The sequence below is a fragment of the Chenopodium quinoa genome, unplaced genomic scaffold (genome assembly GCF_001683475.1).
Source record: "Chenopodium quinoa cultivar QQ74 unplaced genomic scaffold, ASM168347v1, whole genome shotgun sequence".
Lineage (NCBI taxonomy): Eukaryota > Viridiplantae > Streptophyta > Magnoliopsida > Caryophyllales > Amaranthaceae > Chenopodium > Chenopodium quinoa.
In genome coordinates, this window is record NW_018744066.1 from 1,859,035 (window position 1) to 1,880,566 (window position 21,532).

Here is a 21,532-nt window from a genome sequence, read left to right on the forward strand (position 1 = left end):
TATGACAACATATAATGATCTTATATTGTTTCAACCGGAATTATATGACCCTAAGATATATCCCCTAAATCTCAAAACTTTTCGACACCAAACAGGTAAATTTATTCCCCTACAACGAACATTTAAGACACCAATATGATCATCATATATGGTTCCAAACGACATTATATGAATCCGAAATGTTCCCTAAAATTCCAAAAAAATTCGACACCGGGCCGTGAAACCTCTATAATTTCTCAAAAATCGTGGATCACTTCAATTTTGAAATTTTTTGACTTTTTTCGCCCGAAAATAAAAATTGCCGAAATTTTTACCATGGTCCCAAATACCCTCCGGGAGTCCAATTGGGTGGGTGGAATCATCCAATTTGCCTTTAAACGAACAATTTACTGATTTACAACTTGCACCGATTTCATTAACTCAAGCCTACCACGAACATTTATAACAACATATAATGATCATATATGGTTCCAAACGACATTATATGACCCCGAAATGTATCCCCTAAAGTCTTAAGGCTTTACGACAATGGGCCCTGAAACTTCTAAAATTTCTCAAAAAGCGTGGATATTAGCCTTTAATTTTGGAATTTTTTTACTTTTTTCGCCTGGAAATAAAAATTGACGAAATATTTACCATTGTCCCTAATACCTTGGATGTTTCTACAGCGGTCGTTTGAAATATGGCTACCTTATTATTTTAATGATAAACAATATGAGCAATCCATTTATTCACACTATAAATTGGACACAATTAGTGTGAATAAATGATAAACAATATGAGCAATCCATGGTCCCTAATATTCCCTGGGAGTCCAATTGGGTTGGTAGAACCATCCTATTTGCCTTTAAACGACCAATTTAATTACCAGTTTACAACTTGCACGGATTTCATTAACTCAAGCCTATAACGAACATTTATGACAACATATAATGATCTTATATAGTTCCAAACGGAATTATATGACCCCGAGATGTATCCCCTGAAATATTAATACTTTTCTACACCAGACCCCAAAACCTCCAAAAATTCTCAAAAAACGTGGATATTAGCCTTTCATTTTGGAATTTTTTGGACTTTTTTTCGTCCGGAACTAAAAATTGTCGAATTGTTTACAATGGTCCCTAATTCCCTTCGGGAGTCCAATTGGGTGTGTGGAAACTTCCAATTTGCCTTTAAACGACCAATTTACCGGTTTACAACTTGCATCGATTTCATTAATTCAAGTCTACCACGAACATTTATGACAACAAATAATAATCATATATGGTTCCAAACGGCATTATATGACCCCAAGATGTATCCCATAGAATTTCAAGACTTTTCGACATCGGGCCCCGAAACCTCCAAAATTTTTCAAAAAGCGTGGATATTAGCCTTCAATTTTGGAATTTTTTTGACTTTTTTTCGCCCGGAATTAAAAACTGCTGAAATGTTTACCATGGTCCCTAATACCCTCCAGGAGTCCAATTGGGTGTGTGGAACCATTCAATTTGCTTTTAAAGGCCAATTTACCGGTTTACAACTTTCACCGATTTACCGGTTTACAACGACCAATTTAATTAACTTGCACCAAACCCGACTTGAACTGAAATTGACCTAAACATGTTTTAACCTGTAAAAATCTGAATTTAACCCGATTTGTTACTAACCTGACTTGAATTCAATCCGACCCGTTCCTAACCCAACCCGAATTTAACCCAACCTGTTACAAACCTGACCCGAGATTAACCCGGCTTGTTATTGACCTGACCCAAATTCAACCCGACTTGTTATTGACCCGACCCGAATTTTACCATACCTATTACTTACCCAACCCAAAAATTCAACCCGATCTGTTACTAACCCGACTCAAAATTAACACGACTTGTTATTGACCTGACCTAAATTCAACCCGAATTGTTCCTGACTCGATTTCAAATCACCTCAAATGTAATATAGACCACCTTATTATTGTTGATCAAAGCATTTAGTCTAGGGAGACCAAATCGGTCCAGGCCAGCAAAAGAAAGGAGCATCATCCGCAAATTTAAGAGTTAAATATAGTATATATTTGTTGTATGGTCAAATGAGATAATTATCTTCCTAAATTACAGACTATAGTTCCCTAGTATATTGCCATCATATATATTATAGTCAAAGGAAATAATTAGCTTGATAAAAATGATAATTATTTATTTATAGTTAGTTGAACCGAATATGAACTGATTTGGAAATGACTCGACCTGATTGTAACCAGCAAATTATTGACTTGAACATAACCCGACTTGAATCCAAGAATGACTCGAATTGGAAATGATCCAACTTGATTATAACCCGCAAATTATTGACTTGAATCGAACCCGACTTGAATCCGAGAATGACCCGACTTGAAAATGACCCGACCTTATTATAACCAGCAAATTATTGACTTAAACTGAACCCGACTCAAACCCGAGAATGACCCGACCCGATTCTAACCCGCAAATTATTGACTTGAACCGAACCCGACTCGAACCCGAGAATTACCCTAACCCATTTTAACCCGTGAAAACACGAATTAAACCCGACCTATTGTTCACCCGACCCGAATGTAACCCGATTCAAACCCAATAAGAAGTATGATCCGACGTGACCCGACACAAGCATGACCCATCCCAAACTCGACCCGCATAGGTTATGGAATTAATCTGAATTGACCCGACTCGAGCTGACCCGACCCGTTTACCCGACCCAAACCCAACCCGTTTACTCGAATTGACAACTCTAGTTTCACCTCTGGGAATCGAAACAATTTATTCAAGCAGTGGAACTCAAAAAATGACAATTTGTATATATATCATGTCATAAACTACACTTGAACAAATATCTTCAGGACAAAAATACATGAATACAAACATTTATTTTAAGCCACCCCACTTAAGAAAAAAATAGAGCTATAATTATTTACATGTGTCAATAAATAATAAAATAAATAATCAACGAACATTATTGCACAAAATTATCTCAACTGTGTATCCTCGGCAACTTACTGTAAGCTCTGATTAGCAATGCAGGATCACTTGTATAATGTAAGAATTAAGCTTCTGCCCATAACGATAGAAAAAATATACAAGGCAAACCCAGATTCTGCAGTCAACAGCGCTTTAACTCAGTTTTGTGGGCAAACCATAGGTTTTCTTGAGAAACTTTGCTGCCACTTCATCATCTCGGTGACAAAGTATTCTTAGAAGTGTATTCGGCTCGCTTACATCCCATTCCCCAGTAGTTGGGGGCATAGGTAGTCTGGATTTGGCAGAAGGGCCATAGGTCTCTGCAACTGCTTGCTTGAATTGCTCAATCAAGGACTCAGTGTCCATGCGGAGGAGAGGAAGGGTAGTTTTCAAGGTTGTTGCAAACCTGTCGATCACTTCAGAAGGCAAACCATCCCCATTGGACCAAAACAAATCACGGAGGGACTTGAAATCCTCTTCAATTATGGCGGAGTCTTGTAGAGTGAAAGCGCGAGAAGGTCCTCCAGCAAGCAAAACCAACAAAAATCCTTCATATGAAGCTTTCATAACCTCGGTGATGAGACGGGTTCTTACTCTATCATGCACCGTTGTTGCAATAGTTTCTAAGTACTGCTCGAGTTCCTGAAGGAAAGGCTCGATTCTAGAAGATGAAGCCTCACCAGCATATAAACTGTCCCACAAAACATGGTTCAGCTCATGGAAAACAATTTTGTAGCTGGTTATTTCGCAAAGCTGATGGATCGCTTCAAAAGAAGCAGCGATGGAAAGTTCAAACTTTGTCCCTAACCCTTTATAGTCAGTAGATCCTGAATTTTTTAGATAAGTAATGGTCTTTTTCTCCAAAGCATCAACTCCAGAGCGGATACACTGCATTGAGTTGATGCGGACACATAACTGTGATACCCCACAAAGATCTCCCACATCTGTACTACCAACCTGTGCTCTTCTCATGGGAATTTGGGACTTTTCCTTCTTCTTGAAAAACTTAGAACCAGCTGAACACCTCGTTAAGCCAGGCAAGGTAGGCATGAAATTTTTCCGAGTCCCTGCAGGTGAAAATGGAAATAAGAAGTCTGGGTTGCAGATAGTTATAAAAATGATCACTACACAAGCATAAGAGGACTATAATTCTTTATGACTTACCACAACCAGATTTGGTCTTCAGTATGTAATGCTGTAGGCATCTGTCCAGACTAATAGTCAGGTCAGTAATCAGGGCAGGCTGCATAGGTATGGGTAACAGGAAGAATGCTTCCAAAGTTTCATCCACAATACGGAGAACTTCAATAACAGAGGGGGCAACTCGATCCTTATTTGCTTGTACATTCCACACCTATAGAAAAGAATAAGCCAATAAGGTCAATTTAACACGAGAATTTGAAAATGAGAACTTTTGGAGAAAAAAAAAAGAGAGAGGGGGGGGGGGGTCATGTACCTCCTGTTTAAGATAGTTGTCAACCCATTCTTTCAGCCGGTCAACTCTGGTCCTTATCCATGATTTAACCAATGTCCCTATAACAGCTTCCGTGTCGTAGGGAGGCATTTCCTTTATTATTGACTTCCCACCATCGTCACTTTCCACAGCATCTTCCACTGCAACCTGTACAAGTTGCTTTTCCAGCCTATCAGCAGCTAAGAGAACTTGAACAGCATCAGGTGTTAACTCATTGATACGAGCAACAAATTGCTTTAGCTCATTGGCAAAGCAACCATGAAGAGTTGCAACAGCTATACCAGCTGAAAGAGGGTTCCATCTTTTAAATATAGGGCTGTAAATCTCCTTTTCATTTAGTGCCAAATCAGTGACTTCTTGTGCAAGGAGTGAAAGAACAGGTATTGGATTTTGCTGGTTTTTCTTAGATGACTGCTTGCTCAAGTTGATCTTCTCCATTTTCTGTGTCACAGAATAACACACTCTATGAGTGTAATGGAATGCAAATATATAAAGAAAAGAAATAGAAGAGTTAAAAGACCTAGCCTAAAACATGGCAAGATTTAAGTATTTAATGTACCGGTAGCTACAGGTTAAGACTCGCCTGATGCGAGACAAAAACCATAGGAGAAATTCATTACTTAGACCACCAACAGATGAGAGATGCAAAATAAACAAATTAAGTTGAATTTTTTCTGCAGACAATTACATCTTCAAAAATTGTAATCACAAATGTTCACTTACATAGTTCAGTTTAAATTTAAGCCCAGGCTTCCCAACAACTCAATATCTCAAGACTAATTGGTTGGCGGCAATTGACTAGGTCAGGCAAGAATGTATGCAGATAAGCTGACTTTATGTCAGATATATATAAAAAGTTCTAAGGGTTAACCTGAGCGAAAGCAGTCCGAATAGATGATCTGATGTATGTTTCAACCCTATCACGAGCCACATTAACTTCTTTCTTCTTCTTCTTGCGATACTCATGAGAGATATCCTCTACCAGTATTTTAGCTGAAATTACCGCCAAAGTAGCAACACTTTGCATCAACTCAATGTTATTACTTCCAAAAGTATCATGGTAAGTCAGCAACTGCTTCTCTGCCCAACCCAAAATCGCACTTAATGAAGAACTCAAAACCTTGGAATAGTCGAGATCTTTCATACTCTTGGCATCATTTTCAACTTCTATTAAAAGATTGCTCGCCGCAAACAAGAGGTCATCCTCAATTTCACCTGTCTCCACATAGCGATGAAACAGAACCCACAAAAAGCAAATGTTATGCAGCTCTTGATTCATGCCAAGAATCACCCAAGTCTTCTTGATCAGTTCCAAAACCTCGTCTACATCTTCAATAATAGAAGTCTCATCATCTACATCAAAACAAGCCTCTAAAAGCACCTGATATATCTGAAGATTCAACGGAAATCCATCTGCCCAATGGCACATATTTGAAGCCTGATCATCAAAGGATCTGCATGCAAGAGTCATTACAACATTTCGAAGTACTTGCATAAACTCGCTATTCTTTCCCGTTTCTAAAGGCTTCTCCGAGGCCCCTCTGATTATCTGCCTAAGCCGCTGGGCAGAAGTGTCCAACTTATCCAAGGGAACATAAGGATGCAGAAGAAGCCCAGCTTCAAGTAACTTCAAGTTTCTCTTCTGAAATGTCTCAAACTCTTGCTGATTCGGAAAATCAGACGGTTTCAATTGCTGCAATAGCTCCAATGGCACCACAATCGACTCTAACCGTCTTCCTAGCTGATCAATACAATTAACAAGACCAAGAGAGAAAATCATAATTAAACACCTAATCAGTCACTGCATCAGTAATCAGCACACTGTACTACCATAACTCAACTAAATATTACTACTTTCACACATTATCTCAAACATTAATTCTTCACAAATATAGTGTAATCCAATAAACAAACAATTAAATGCAAATATTTCAAAACTCTGATCATAGTAAACCCAAACTCGAACAATTCTTATCAAGCTTAACTCGAACAGACTAAACTCGACTCATTAACATCCCTACATCTAAAACAACTCACTATCATAATTCAAATTCCATCAAAAAAATTCAATAAAAAAAAAAAAAAAAAAAAAAAAACAAACAAACTTCAAAGTTTCCAAATTAATTAACATACCTGACCAGCAGCAATTCTAAGAAAAGCCCTACGAACCCTAGAATCAGTCTGCTCAGAAACCTTCATTTGAACCCTAATCAACTCTCCAACAGTTCCCCCAGATTTTCTCTCTCCTCTTTTCTTACTACTACTGCTACTTATCCCAAGTGCCTTCTTCACTTTACTCGCCGCAGCTGACGTCACTGACCGTTGCAACGACGGCGATGACGTCAACGATGACGTACTCCTATCTCTCTCCGTTGACGAACTTCGCTCCGATTGAGGGATATAAGTCAAGGGCTTTGACCCAGTTGAGCTCCGGCAAGCTCCGATTAAGATCTCATACGCCGTTTCTCGGAGCTCCGATTGTGTAATTCCAGCACCCAATTCTCCAATTGGACTCCAGAGAATTTCCATTTCATTTACCATTAATTTATCTTTCTATTTTGTGGGATTTTTGGTAGTGAAATTGGGTTAATTGAAATGGGGTTTCTTATTTTGGATTGAATTTTTCTGGGTTGATTGGAAATCGACGAATGAGTGGGAAAATTCGATGCTTTGCTTTGAAGAAATGGGAGTTTGATAATGGAGATTTGGTGGGGAAGAGAGAGAGAGAGAGAGAAAAGAAAGAGTGTTGAAAGAGAAATAGGGGGGTTTAAGGAGGAAAGTGATGAAGAAGGAGAGAGTGGAAAAGGAAAAACAGAGGAATTTTGAATTATTCCAAATTTAACACCTGGATTTTCTCAAGGATGTACTGTCTTTCTGGCTCTAGTTTGATTTGTATTTGTATTTTTTCAAAAGTCCACCTTCAATTTAATATTTAGTCCGTACCTATCTTTAAATTTAAAAAAATAAATTTAAATTATACTCTGTAAAATCAAAATATAAATGGTCAAATTAATACACCATTAACTACTCCATAGTAAGTGTGGGAATGCTACTATAAATAAATAAATAAAACGGAAAAAAAAGACACATTATGTATAAACATAGATTAAGAATAAGTTTAGAATTTTGGCGATCTAAGTACATAAGTTCAAGTTAATATAAGTTTAAATAAATTGGTTTGAAAACATAGAGTGTTTGTGACTTTTTTAAATAGGTTTTCTACGCGACGTGTTTGTTGGATGGGATTTTACAAAAATTTACACATAGTGTATATCCTTAGGCTTCATCCAAAAACCAAAATAATAATGATAATAATAATAATAATAATCCTTAGGTGTATTAAGAGAGTAAACAAAATAACAAATTAATCATTAGCTTAAGCATCAAGTTACTAAGTAAAATCACTTCAAAAAATAAAAGTAAAGATACTAATTTTCTATTACAATTAGTCTATATGTATATTGTCAAATTATTATATAGGGTAATAAAGCTGCACCAAAAATCATCTATCGTAATAAAGAGATGGAATGTGTTACGCTATTGATTTTCTATATTAATCAAACCGCTAATAATGAGTAAACATGCTACTTTAGTAAAACTAGTGTTTTATCTAATACATTCCCTCTCTTGAATATTTAGTTTTAAAGGGGGGAAGAAAAAATTGGAAAATGAATTTAATTTTATTCCAAAAAACTTGTAATCATTGAAATACCACAAATAGGTAAATCATCAATCGTGCAAAATCTACATCTCTTGTATTGATTTTGTCCAAGTCTCAAATGTGATGCAAGGCTAAGCAATTTAATGGATTAGATAGGATAAGAAGACTTTAAAGATTGCTTTTGATGTTTTTATTTAGATTTTTGTTTAGGTTATGTTGCTTGCTGATTCATAAAGAATCTGCAGCCAATGTTTAAATAAAGATTTTGAAAATACCCTTTCATTCCGTGCCAATTATGTTTTCAAGTGGGAGACAACCCCAAAGGCCAAAGCTGACCATTGCTTCATTTTACTTCCTAACCTGTTTCGTTTATCACGCTTGTCAATGCAAAACTTTAACAATCAATAACTTAAATGTTTCGTAAGTAAAAATTATAAAAGTTAAATATTATGATAGTACTTATTGAGATGAATCCAAAAAATCATACATGAATATTTTTTTTCCTTACATAATTCACAAAATAAGGTCAAATGAGGGATGATAAATAGTGTAAAAGTCAAAGCTGGTCAAGTAATTAAGAACGGAGGGAGTATTTATTTATTTAGTGTGAGAATGTTGACAATTGTACAGGATTATTTATTTATTTATTTATTGCATGTGAAAAAAATTCATGAAAAAACGAAGGAATTTGTTATTGAAAAGGAAGAAATTGCTAAAATTAGCAAAGACAGTGGTTGAATTTTTAGGGAAATATAAGGAATTTTGTAACTGGTAAAAATTTTCATCCTTATCATATATGCATGACCAATTGTGGTTCTTAAGTGGATCGGAAAATTTATTTATCTTCCTCTCTCAATTGGATTAGATTGCCTATCTACGTAATTAAATTAGTTTGCCTGCAAGAGATCAAGATCCATTACACACATACAACTTATTACTCCGAATAAAGATGATACTCATGAAAAGCAATTATAATTGTTATAACTTATACACTAAGGAACTTAAGCACCAACATACGTGATAAAGTTTGTACATCCATAATAAGACCATAACGACCACTAAACATTCTTACTTCATTATATATTTAGTGTTGTAGAAAAAGAATGTTATGTGACGTATGAATTATGATTAGGAATTTCTAAAAAAATGTTTTATGGTATAATAACAATTTCCCCCCACATAATTAACCAACTAGCAATAAAGTAGTTTGACATTATCTTAAGTATGCCAAAATATACCATGTCTTGAGTAGATAGCATGACTAGGCACATCACCAACTTACTTGACTGTATCATCATATGACTAACCAGCTGCATGATAATATATTATACTTAGCTAGCTTAGGTTTTGATTGGATTCTTGTAACCACCCAATTAACTAATTAAAATTTAACACGATATTATACAAATGATTATGATTATACATTTTATATTATAGAGTTACTAATTAAATAATAATTCCTAACTTTAATTGTTTTATATTATTTTAATAGTTTAATTTGGCCGATTTTGTGAATCTATAAGCTATATCGTTTTAATGGTTGTCACATGCTCCGAACTAATTAGTATTGTTATTAACACTAGTTTGGTGCAAAATTTCTTGCATATTTTGAATAACCACAAATAATTATAAATAATTAAGCCAGATAAATCCAACTGTATCCTAATAATGAAAGCTTTTAATTTGTTGCCCAATCTAATCATCATTAAATTACTTTTTGTGATGAACCAAGAATCTTGAACTTTGCTAGCGTAATTTATATTCTTTTACTAAAGTTATATAGAATAATATAACATACTTAGATGAAGGACGAAGTGTTAATCTATAACTAACCATTATAAAATATGCAAAAGAATTTACTGTAGCTGGTGAATAGTACTTTGTGGTGCTATTACAGTCTTGCCCCTAAAATTAAAGAATTGCCAATTTTGCCCCTTTTACTTGTCCCTTACTCTCTCACCGACTTCCTCACCTTCTTCCTCACAGACTTCCTTCTCTTTCCTCCTCATCTCAAAAAAAAAAAAGCTCGGAATTCTTAATGGAAAACAAGGAGAGAGAAACCTAGAGAGAGAAAATATGTCCTCCTTCAACAATGATGGCGATGAGCTCAAAATCACCGATCATCCTTGAAAAACCATGGCGATGGGATTCGCTTCTTCTCAGTGTTTCAATTTCATCAGTTTTGGCAACGCGGTTGCTAAGGTTCATTTATCTTTCTTGTTCTAATTGGTTCGATACTTTGATGTTCATCTCCTCGATTAGATTTTTACCTTTTATATGAAGGTTGTTTTATTTATTTCTAGGCTTTTCATGTAGTTTTTTTTTTTTTTTTTATTGAATTTGATTTCAAATGGTTTCCTAAAGCAAAGATGTTCGGAGGAATGTTCTAGAAGAAACCAAGCAAGGAAGAAGCTCTGCCGCAGCTTCGATCCCACGGATTGATGTTCGGAGCATGGGTTGTTGCTATTCGGGTCACTCCTTATGTTCTTCAGTATTTTTCCAGAAAGAGGAGATTACTTTGGATCTTTGATTCAACCCCACCAAAATTAAGGTATTAGTCTTATAAGTTTTCAAGATATTGACTTTATTTGATTATTAATTTCACTATTTTACGTTATATGGGTGTTTTAGATGTTAAAAATTTAATTTTTACAAGGAGGAAGATGGACCCAGGTTTGGTGGATTCGAGTTTGAGGTGAAGATACTCAGGTATTATTGGATGTTTGTTCTTTTTTTTTTTTTTATATTATTTTGAAACATGTTTTGATATTATATTATAGAGGACTAACAGTTTGATGTATCTGAAAGTTTAAAGTTTCGGTCATATTCAGGTTAGCAGTGCGAGGCATGAGATTCTTTTCGAAACAATCCAAACCCTCACCGATTTTACTTTCATATTGACTAGAGCTTATGTTTCAGGCGAAGATGGATGTTTCATGGATGGTGAGTAAATACCTAGATTGTTTAATTAGCAATCAATTTTCAGGGTTTATGATGCCTTCTGAATATACTTCTGATTTACCAGTCTTTCATGTCATGGATGTGTATGTCCAGAAAATTCAAGGTGAAGGACTTATTGACCATTTATGCTAGGCAAGATTCTAAACATTCAATTTTTGCTACAAATTTGCTTCTTAAGATTAATATAATGATAATCTGTTGTAAGATAATATGATTCATTTCTGGAAGTAATTTGGTGAAATCTGAAGTAAAAAAAAATATGTTTTATTACATTGTAATTTATCGAGTAAAATAATATAGGCATAGTGGATTGTTGAGTCGATTCAATTGCTAAAGATTTGCTTGGTGTATTTCTTAATGGGGTTTTGTTATTTTTTACTTCTGTTTTTATGATAGTGTGATTTCTTGGGATCTGATATTGTGATTGCAATTTTTAGTTGGGTATTTGTTAAGCTTTGATTTTTGTTGTAATCTACTTTGAAGTTGATTTAGTAGTGCTACCATTTTTGATATGAGGTTTGAACTGTAAGGTGAAAGATTGATTTGTTAAGGGTTACTTAATTTCGAATTTTTTGATTGGAGATTGATTTTTAAAATTTTTAACATTTATTAATATTGAATTTTATGAACTAGGTATTAATAAAAATGGGGGTTATAGGTGACATTCCGGTAGCAGCTATTGAGGATGTAGAGCGCTGCTAAGTACTTATGTGATGTCTTTGCAAAGGTATGAATTTCAGTGGCCTGTTTGATCTGGTTTGACAATATGATCATGTTTTGATAAATTTGTGTGGTTGGAGTCCCTAATACAATTTATACCACAAATTAAGATACATCCTAAATACATAGTATTTAGATTTCCGTTCAGCACCTATTTTACACTTGCAAATTGGATCTTGTTCATTTGTATAGTTAATATGTTGCATAACATATTTAAAATTGAGCAAGCTTTGTGTGTGCTCGCTTGCAATGTTGTTTTTCAATTTATATTAGAAAAGAATAAGCATATATAATTACTTTATCTCCTTTGCACAATCATACAATTTCCCTATTCTGTTTGAAGGTCATGGAGTCTTGAAAGCAGTCTCTCTGTTAGTTGCGTAACCTATATTTTCCCGACCCTGATTTCATAATAGTGTAGCATGTTATTGATACTGCACGTTTATGTATGTTATAGACTTCATAGTTTTATTTGTAGTCTTTTACTTATGTACTAAGTCCTAGCTCTGAATTTATGAAAAAGAAAAGAGTATATGTTGAATATTAATGCGAATTTGGCGTACTATACAGTAAGCGTCTTCTTTTCTTTCTTTTGCAGTTTTATCATCAGTTTCAGGGCTTCAAGTTGCGGAAACGAAACTAAATGAGGGTTAGTTGCTGTACTGACCTTCTATTCTTTGTAAACGCTGAAATTCTTAGTTATGCAGCTCATGTTGGAGCATCCAAATATATTGTTAGTAACATTATTGTCTGATTTGTAACAGAATTGTTGATCTACAGGTACAATTCTATCTCCCCTTTCTCTTTCTTGTTCTAATTGGTTCAATTTTCACCTAACCTTTAATATGAACAGCTTACTTGTTATTTTTTTCCATATCTTTTCATTTTCTCCCAATATTTTATCTTTTTAATATGCTTATATGCATATGGTGTTTGCTGCCAAAATTTATGCTGTCAAGTTAGATATTGCTGTTGTGAGTGACTATAGAGGGTAGCTGTTGTTTCACGCTGTTGCCGCTGCTATTCTGGTGCTGCCCTGTTACTGCTATTCTGTTCGTCCAAAAATCATCGACCTGAAGTTGTTTTTAGCTCATAGTCCCTTCATCAATGTTTTAGATCTCGAAAAGTTATTCAATCTAGGCTCAAGAATTTCTCGATTTGGAGTTTTGTGCTAGGAATTATGCCTTCTGGAATTTACTACGGTCTGCTACCCTGGTTCTATCGCAGCGGGTTGTTATTGCTCATTTGATGCCTATGTGGTGTTGTTGTGTTGAGTTGGTTGGGGTGCTAAAATGAATGCTTGGGCTTCTCTTATTTATTTTGTCTTCCCTTCTTCCTTTATTTACACATTAGTTATAAAGTTAAAATGTGGGCAATTTTGATTAATGACTATTTGGATAATGACTAATTGATAATTTGCCAAAGTGATGAGGGATTAATGTGTATGTTAAATTTTCAAATGTGTGAGTGACTAAAGTCAATTAGTTTAAATGTATTGAAGGGTTTAAATGTTTATAAAATAGATTTGATGAACGAACACTAATCTCCCCAAGTTTATTCATCACTCTTAATTAACTTCTTATTTCGTATTACATGAGCCTTTTGTTGTTTTTATTAAATGAGGTGAGAAAATATATATGTAAAGGTTTGTACATGTGGTATGTCTAGATAAGGGTTGTGTTCTACTTATATGAATGTAATAACTTATCAAGTGAGTTTGGGAAGTATTAAGGAGTCAACAAGGAAGTCATGTTCGATATGATAGTCTCCTTATAATTTATTATTATATACGTGAGAGTAATTTACACCATACAACTGATAACTTGAGAATCCTTTATCTTTTCTACTGTAATATTTGCAGCAATTGCAGGTTGGTGCAAAATAACGCAGTGCTTGAAGTTAGTCTTGTGCTTCTATAACAAAAAAGAAAATTCAACTGCGTGGCCCTCCTTGATTTCATATCAACTTAACTACCGAGAAAGCAGTCTGGACATCCTTGTTAGAGTAAAGAGGTTAGTCTTTCAAATATATTCACTCTTATCTCCTATTTTTGTATGGCAACTATGTGTGCCGTTTCCTGCTTAAATTTAATGATGGTGAGCAGGATCGTGATCCTTTGTATCTGAAGTAATAATTAGTTTTTATTCAAAAGATGTGCAAAGTTAGATCATTGTTAGACCTTGCATTTCTATGAATCTCCATGAGTTTGTGAGGTGATGGATTCTAAAAGTATATCAAGCTATTATGTTTGAGATTATTACAATATACTACTCTTCTAGACTTCTTGTTCTTGAGCACTTCAGTTATTTTACATCTCTGCTTGCTTACTTTATTTTCTTGATTGTATTTATTAAAAGCCTGCCAATGGCCCAATACTCATTAAAGCTTAGAGAGTAGTCATTACTTTAGGAAAATACAACTCATCACGATCACCAAACAACGTAGTCATGACACGAAATTGAATATTGTTTATGTCATTTGTCATTTATGACTTTATCGATCCTATAACACATAATGTGTGCTACAAAACTGACACAAGTTTCTGAAGTGCACATAAGGAAATAGATGACTTAATGTTCCGAAGATTCCTCTTACTTGTAATCTTGTGAAGAAGACGGGTTCCATGTTCTTAAAGTATTTGAAAAGGAGGCAGACTTTTCTGCCTAAAGTTTGTCATAAGATAAGATCGAGAAACATTATGACCTTTCCCATAACAAAGTTAATCTAGGAGGCATAGATAAAAAAAAAAAAAAAAAAAAAAAAGGACACCCTACTATGATTGCGTGATTGCGTTCTCAGGTGGGCATTACCTAAATTCCAAATCTGGTCGGAGGTCTTGATGAGTTTAAGCGTACGTCTCTTCCTGTTTCTTTGATTATTTAGATTGCTCACTTATACTTCAGTTGCAACTATCTACATCAATGTTTCTGCTATTCATACTTGTTTTGTGTGTTTTTATACAGGTCTTCTTGTATAAAATCTTGATGATCTGTGAGCAATAATGTACCCCTCGAATCTGTCAGCTAGCCCTGATACAACAACTGAGTTGTAGTAACTCTAAAGTTACTGTAGTTCTCACTCGCTCGCTCTGCTTTGTTGAGTTCCAGGGGGAAAAGAAGAGAAGATCGAGAGGAAGACAATCTCAGAGAAGTTCTCAATCACTGTGCTCAAATGCTTTTGGAGCTCCGAACCTCATAATAAGTATCTGTGAGTGACTTCTTGCTTTTATGGATTTTTGCAGGGTTTTTTTTTTTCTTTGTTGTGCTTGTATGAATTTAACTGTATTTTATAACTATCCTTATTAATCTTTAAAGAAAGATTTTGTTGACCTACAAATTTCTGAACATTTAGGCTTTGTTATTATAAATAGAGAAAAAAAAAATCAATTCTTTATTTTGTATAATGTAGCCAGCAAGCTTACACTCTCTTTTTCTAGCAGCTCACTAAATTGTTGCTTCTTCGTGTTTCTTCTGCACATCCTGTATGCCTTGTTCTTGAGTAGGCTTGGGATGAAGGCATCATTGGCATTCCAGAATTATGGTGCTGAATGAATAGTGGGTTCTATGAATTGTTTTTGGGTTTATTTCTTAATATATACTGCTTTGGTAAAACCTCTCATCTTCTTATGATGCTTTGCCTTATACAGTACATTTATATTTAGATTAGAGAAATTGGCAACACATTATTCTTTTCGTCAAACATGATAGACAATGAACTTGGTTATTGCTTATATATATTAAGCATTTTTGGTTAATGGCTGCTCGTAAAGGCTCTCATGGGAAGACCCACAATTTTCTATGGAATGCTTATTGTGAGATTTCTTATATTTGATTTCTGATCGGACGTGTATGCAGCTTAGTGTTTTTTTTTTCTTTTTTTTTCGCATTATATATTTATATTGTGCCTTGTGGATATAAGTCTAGACCATGTTTTTCCTCATAGATCTATCGCAGATTAAGTGTATAAGCTGTTAAAGGCAGCTAGAATAATAGAATTAAGTATCTTGAATTTAAAGTATCAGCTTTTGCATATGCCTTCATCATCATTTAGATATCTTAAATATTTGTCGGCAAGTTAATACATTTGTTCTTTTTTGTTTGCTTATCTATGTAACTGATATATCTGCAGGTTAATTATTTGGTGGTTACAAATATCTCTTAATATGGGTGACATTCAGAATGCTCCTCGTTCAGAAGAGGAAACTACTTGTAGGTTTCTTTTGTATGAACTTTAGGTATATATATGAACTTCACGTAAAATACAAGCTAATTGTTTATCGTGTTATCATATGTGATTAGCTCTATTTTTTATTCTACTGTTTTATGCAGATAATTTTGGGATGAAGTGAGCAAGCCTGAAATATTAGGGCCAAGATGTTACTTGTAGCAGTGGAGCACGTGCTTAAAGGCGCCAAGAAGACAAGGATACAACCAGATGAAGCATGTGTGAGATGGTGATAGTGTTATAGGTTGAGGTTATGGGATTTAATTTCATTTGTAGTATAAGTAGTATTTAATTTATATTTTTAAATGGTAGAAATGGGATGAATTAGATACGTAAATGATGAAGTAATGCAAGAGCATATAAGTGAATATATGAGCATAATGTGTACTTGTTTTCAACTTCAATATGTGTATTGTGATTTTAGTAGAGAAATTATATCTTTGTTCTTGAGGCTAGGTATCAAGTTGGTGCTTTTTTTTTTTTTTTTTTTAATTTATTTATTTTGAGAAAAAGAGGTTAATATCAAGTTGATTAATAATACATTTAATACAAAAGAAAAAAAAAAAATAAACACAAATTTATAAGGTATAATGAGATAGTTTGCGTAGAAATTCAAGTTGATTGTAGTAGTTAGTAGAAATTATATCTTTGTATACCTATTTGATTTAAAATCAACTAAGTTTTAAGATTTACAAGGTATTGAGATGCTTTATGTAGAAATTCAAATTGATTAGTTAATACTACATTTTAAACAAAAAATCAACATCTTTCTCTTTATTATTATGTGAGGAATAAATGCTCAAAAGATGCATTGTATTAAAGGACGGAGGGAGTAATATATTTTTTTAAGAATCTTTAAATTATAGCAAATTCTAGATAACTTCACTTATAACAATTGTTTTTCATACATATTTCCCCATAGACACTTATAAATTCATGTATCCTTGCTATTACAAAACCCGAACACAACCACGAATATCACAACAACCGAACACAACCACGAATTTACTTATCTTGCCATCGGGGGGGCACGCGCAACGCGCGTGCTCCAACGACTAGTCATAATAAAGTAACCGATTAAGGCATTCTAAACCAAGCATGCATGCTTGATGGAGATGTTAATGTTGAATTCACATTGTGACTTTGTTGTCATAAGTTCGAGCTTATTGTCCATTTTAACGTGGTCGATTTAGTTTAGCAACGAAAATCAAAGAAAAGTAAAAGTGGGAATTCTACATACCTATGTGAGTATGTTTACTTTTTTTTTTTTTTTTTTTTTGACGGGATGTGAGTATGTTTACTTAATGAGGAGAAAGATAGAGTAATGTGAGATTTATTGTACCTCCTTCGTGTTATTAGATGACATATTATGGGGTAAACCCAAGTTGTTCTTCTTGTGAAACAACTTTTGTTTCTCAAGAGGGCGAAATGGGAATTTCAACGTGAAGAGTCCAAATATGGTCCACTTGGCATTTGACAGCCGTTAGGCTGGCGTTTTCTTAATAAGATAACGGAAGAAACCCTAAAGTTAGGCTGTCGTTATGTAACTGTTTATTTTACTCTTCTTGATGTTTTTTTACCCTTTGGGAGTGCTTTAATTGAACGGAGGCAAGCAATACGACGGAGGTACGCGGCGACGAAATATAGAAGGTGTATATCTATTATCGATTCGAAGTGATCTTTGTGAAAGGTGAGCTACCCGTCGATTGTGTTTGCTATTTGATTATGCAGTGAATTTTGAATTTGAGTGATTGAGTTTGTATTATCTATGGATTCGGATTTGGGTATGAATGCTTTGAAATTGATATGATTTTGTGAATATTTGATTTTGGTATGAGTTTTATGGAGGATTGAATATTTGATTTTGAAGTAACTGTTTATTATCGAGTTTTCGGTGGATAAATTATTCAATTTTAGTTGTTAATTGTGTTAATAAGATATTTGATTTTGTAAAAATATAATTGGTATGAGTTTTATGGAGGATTGAATAAGCTGAAAATAACTGTCTATTTTTGTGTTTTTGGTGGATAAATTATTCAACTTAAGCTGGTAATTGTATTAATAAGAGAATGTTTTGTTCGTAATGAAAATATTTGACGACTGAATCAGCGTTCTGAAGATGTCAAATGGTAATGTCTCTATTGAAGCCAAGGTCAGTGAAGGTCCCCGTTTTTGCTGGTTAAATTATAAAGTTAATGCAAGGTTTAGTTGTGAAATTATTTATGTGGTGTAGGTATGTGATGATGGTGAGAGCAATGGTGTGATGAAGAACAAGGTATGGTTTATGGTTGTCCTTTGTTATGGTTCTCCTTGTATGGTTTGTTGTTTAATGTTTGTTTTCCCGGCTAATATATGCAGCAAGTGACTGAAGTCTCGATGCGTAAGACAATTAATTTGTACCCTGAACTGTTTAAGGACAATAGTTCAAGTGTTGGTGGATGTGCTAAAGGTAGATCAGAGGTTAATGCTTTGCATAGGAAGGCTTGTAGTAGAGTAAGTGAATGGTTGATGATCACAGGTGCCTTGATTTATTTTTTAATAGGTTATAATTTGTATGCTGAAATGTGTTATTCCCTGTCTATGCAGCCCCCTAACATGAACTGCCGAATAGAGTCATTTGGACGAATATATCAAAAATTTGATGAGAGAAGAAAACGGTGGGTTACTGAAATGGGTTTTTGTGGTCTGTTACACATGTCTTTTGGTATTCATTTACCCAGACAACTGGCTTATTGGGTAATGACCTGGATTGACCCGTTAAGTGGTAAAATGATAACCCCCAGCGGTGTTGAGTTTAAGTTCTCAAAGAACCAAGTTAGGTGGGTGTTAGGGATCCCAAATGGTGCTAGATCTGTGCCATCCACCAAAACTATGACTGAAGAGGGCAGATTGAAAGTGCAGAAAATACTTTTGCGTTATGGGAAGTCATGAGAATCTAAGTCTAGCAAACCCCGCAGTGGTACAGTGTACACCTCTGTAGGGATACCTGTTACAGCTGCAATGTTGGATCGTTTGGAAGGATATTTTGAGGAATCACAGGAAGAAGAGTTTAAAACTCTGTTCTTGATTGTGGCCTTGGAGATGGTATTATGTCCCACACAATCTCCTAGACTTGCGGCTAATCTTTTACCTTCACTAAGTTGTGCAATGGATGCTGTTGAATATGGCTGGTGTGGTTTGGTTCTTTCAAAATTCATGGATAGTGTTAGTAGTTTTGCGCGAAGGTTTTATGCAAATGGGTTTGCAGGAGGATGTGGTGGTTGTACAATTTTAGCTGTTGTAGGTGTTTTAGCCTTGTATTCTTTCTTTATAGGTAAATCATCTTTTTTTTTGGAAAACGTTAATTTATTTCCCATTATGTGCAGATATTTTATTTGGACCGATTGGATAGAGATCCTGTACAATGGGATGCATTTCCCAAGATTAAGGTATGGGACATGCAGCAGATTGGCATAGCGTCAAAGTTGGACAAGTTATGTACCGGTGACTTTGGCAAACTAGGGGTAACTATTATGTAACCCCCATGGCCTAGTTATGTGTTGTTTGTATGTAATATGATATTTTGATATATTATGATATATTAGTAATGACTGGGGCAGTTTGTATGTAATATGTGTGTGTAGTCGTTGGATGTTGCGTATGGTGAAAGACATCCTAGGGAAGCCAGGGATACAGAAGTCCCTTCAGACCATCGAATAGTCATCGTGAGTCTCTATTTATGGGTTAAATATCGAATATTCAGTTGTTTGTGGGTGATTAAATAGTAACCAATTGTTTGTGTGTAAATACAGGATGTTCCACAAGCAGATGTTGGGTTTAACTCAAAGAAAAGGAGGGGTCGTTCTACAACTCGATCTGACTATAAGCGGTTGAAGTGAGTGAAGTTGAATAAGTGTTCAAATAAGTCGTCTGTGTTATCCAGTTTTCCTAGTGTGTCTGTTTGTTTTCGCATCAAAGGACTTGGTGAATTTTATGAATTCCTGTTTGAGTTGTAACAACAATTGTAACAGTTTTCCTACTTGCCCTTGTAATCTTGTATTCATTACAATTCCATAGGACCTTGTCCATGTATTCTTGCATTCTTTACAATTCCGTGTGTAATTTTTTTCAATTACAATTCCATGTTATATAGTTGCTTTAAATGTAATTTTATTCATTGTGTATTATATTCATAAATGAATGCAAAGAGTCATTTGGAATGGGCAAATGAACTATAAAATATTAATTGGGCCTTTGTTGGCCATATATTATAATTTAAAGAAAACGACACATTGTTAGCCCAAAAAAGGAGAACTAAAGTGGCCCACAACTTCACCTTAAATCTAGTGCAACCATTTGAAACTGAATAACCACAAACAAAACATCAATTTGGTGGTTGTGCAATTGGGCCTTTGTTGGCCATACATCAATTTTTAATACAAACTAAAACCGCAAACAAAACATCAATTAATTTTGCTGATAACCCATGTTGATCCCATGTCATCTTGCTGCTGTAGGTGAATACCAATATTCCTACTAAAGATGATAACAGCATAACCACCTATAACTCCACACCGAGATCTCCCCTTGATAACCCGAGTTAATTGAAACCCTGGTCTCGGTAAGAATCAGAATGTGTGGGTAGTGAAGTGAAATTACATGCTGTAAATTCTGTGAAAATGTCTTTCGTGCCATGTCTCGGCAATTCCATGTAACTATTCTAAACGACGCTGTTGTTGTTGCTCTTGTATTTTAAAGTAACTTCAAATTTAGTGGTAATCTTTCGTCCATCTAAGGGGTTCTTACTTGTCCATCTTGAAAGAAGCGACAACTTCTTCCACAAGAAATCACCACCCACACTTATTATCTTGATGTCGTTGGGGTCACTGTTTGTATGCATAACATGTTCTCCTTCCCTCAGTACACAACTTTCCCTTATGCGTGGTAACACCGAACATGGGTTTATTATATGTTTAATTGACTTTGGAATGACATGCTCGTATCCATCTCCCTTAGTACCACCTTCTTCCAGCAGGATACTTCGTATTGCGATTTTGATAGGCATTGGTAGCGTAGCTAGGTCCGACAGATCAGGAATATGCGCAGGAGAAACCTTATTCCCCTTGCGTATTACAACAAGGTCACCCTTGAACTGACCACCGGTGGCTATTGTAGTTGCCACATTGCGAGCTGATAATAGTTGTGTTGGAACGGTTTCACCATCACTGATCAGTAAAGACTTGATCTCCCCCAAGAAACCTCTTCCATTAAAGTGTCTCCGCCAATTGGCTGCGGAAGCCTTCTCTAAAGGGCTAGTGTTTCGGTGTGTTTAATCAGCAATGGAAGTGGTTGGTTTGTGTTGCATACAAATAATTTGCTATTTGCGTATAAGGCTATTGGTGTTTTTGAATCTACACTCTTAATACTCCTTACCGGGACTGGTATTTCCTCTAAATCTGGTATTTCGTGTAAATCCATGAGCGCGTGTATGGTGGTGGTTGAACTAAAGCAATTTGGGTTGGTTTATCTCTCCCATATGAA

At 35.0% G+C, this 21,532-nt stretch overlaps 2 protein-coding genes and 1 pseudogene across 6 annotated transcripts; 2 read left to right on the plus strand and 1 right to left on the minus strand.

Moving 5' to 3' along the window:
- Positions 1-2,786: 2,786 nt before the first annotated feature.
- On the minus strand, positions 2,787-7,318 carry LOC110690962. The gene is made up of 5 exons (XM_021867884.1): positions 6,580-7,318; positions 5,318-6,187; positions 4,429-4,887; positions 4,137-4,326; positions 2,787-4,039 (listed from the first exon to the last, which is right to left on the minus strand). The coding sequence occupies exons 1-5, from the start codon at positions 6,985-6,987 to the stop codon at positions 3,126-3,128; spliced, it is 2,841 nt and encodes a 946-aa protein (XP_021723576.1). The 5' UTR covers positions 6,988-7,318; the 3' UTR covers positions 2,787-3,125.
- A 3,158-nt stretch (positions 7,319-10,476) lies between these two features.
- LOC110690963 lies at positions 10,477-16,471 on the plus strand (annotated as a pseudogene).
- Positions 16,472-17,132: 661 nt separating this feature from the next.
- Positions 17,133-20,178, plus strand: LOC110690964. 5 transcript variants are annotated; one of them, XM_021867886.1, is made up of 8 exons: positions 17,134-17,702; positions 18,122-18,164; positions 18,246-18,287; positions 18,371-18,505; positions 18,599-19,291; positions 19,378-19,515; positions 19,636-19,716; positions 19,804-20,178. In XM_021867886.1, exons 5-8 carry the CDS (start codon positions 19,013-19,015, stop codon positions 19,888-19,890), a joined length of 585 nt encoding a protein of 194 aa, XP_021723578.1. In that variant the 5' UTR covers positions 17,134-17,702; positions 18,122-18,164; positions 18,246-18,287; positions 18,371-18,505; positions 18,599-19,012; the 3' UTR covers positions 19,891-20,178. The 5 variants fall into 5 exon arrangements, 2 of the variants coding, with proteins under 2 accessions (XP_021723578.1, XP_021723579.1); XR_002505183.1 differs by having other exon boundaries at positions 17,133-17,702; positions 18,599-18,669; positions 19,378-19,716; XM_021867887.1 differs by lacking the exon at positions 18,122-18,164.
- The last annotated feature ends 1,354 nt before the right edge of the window (positions 20,179-21,532 follow it).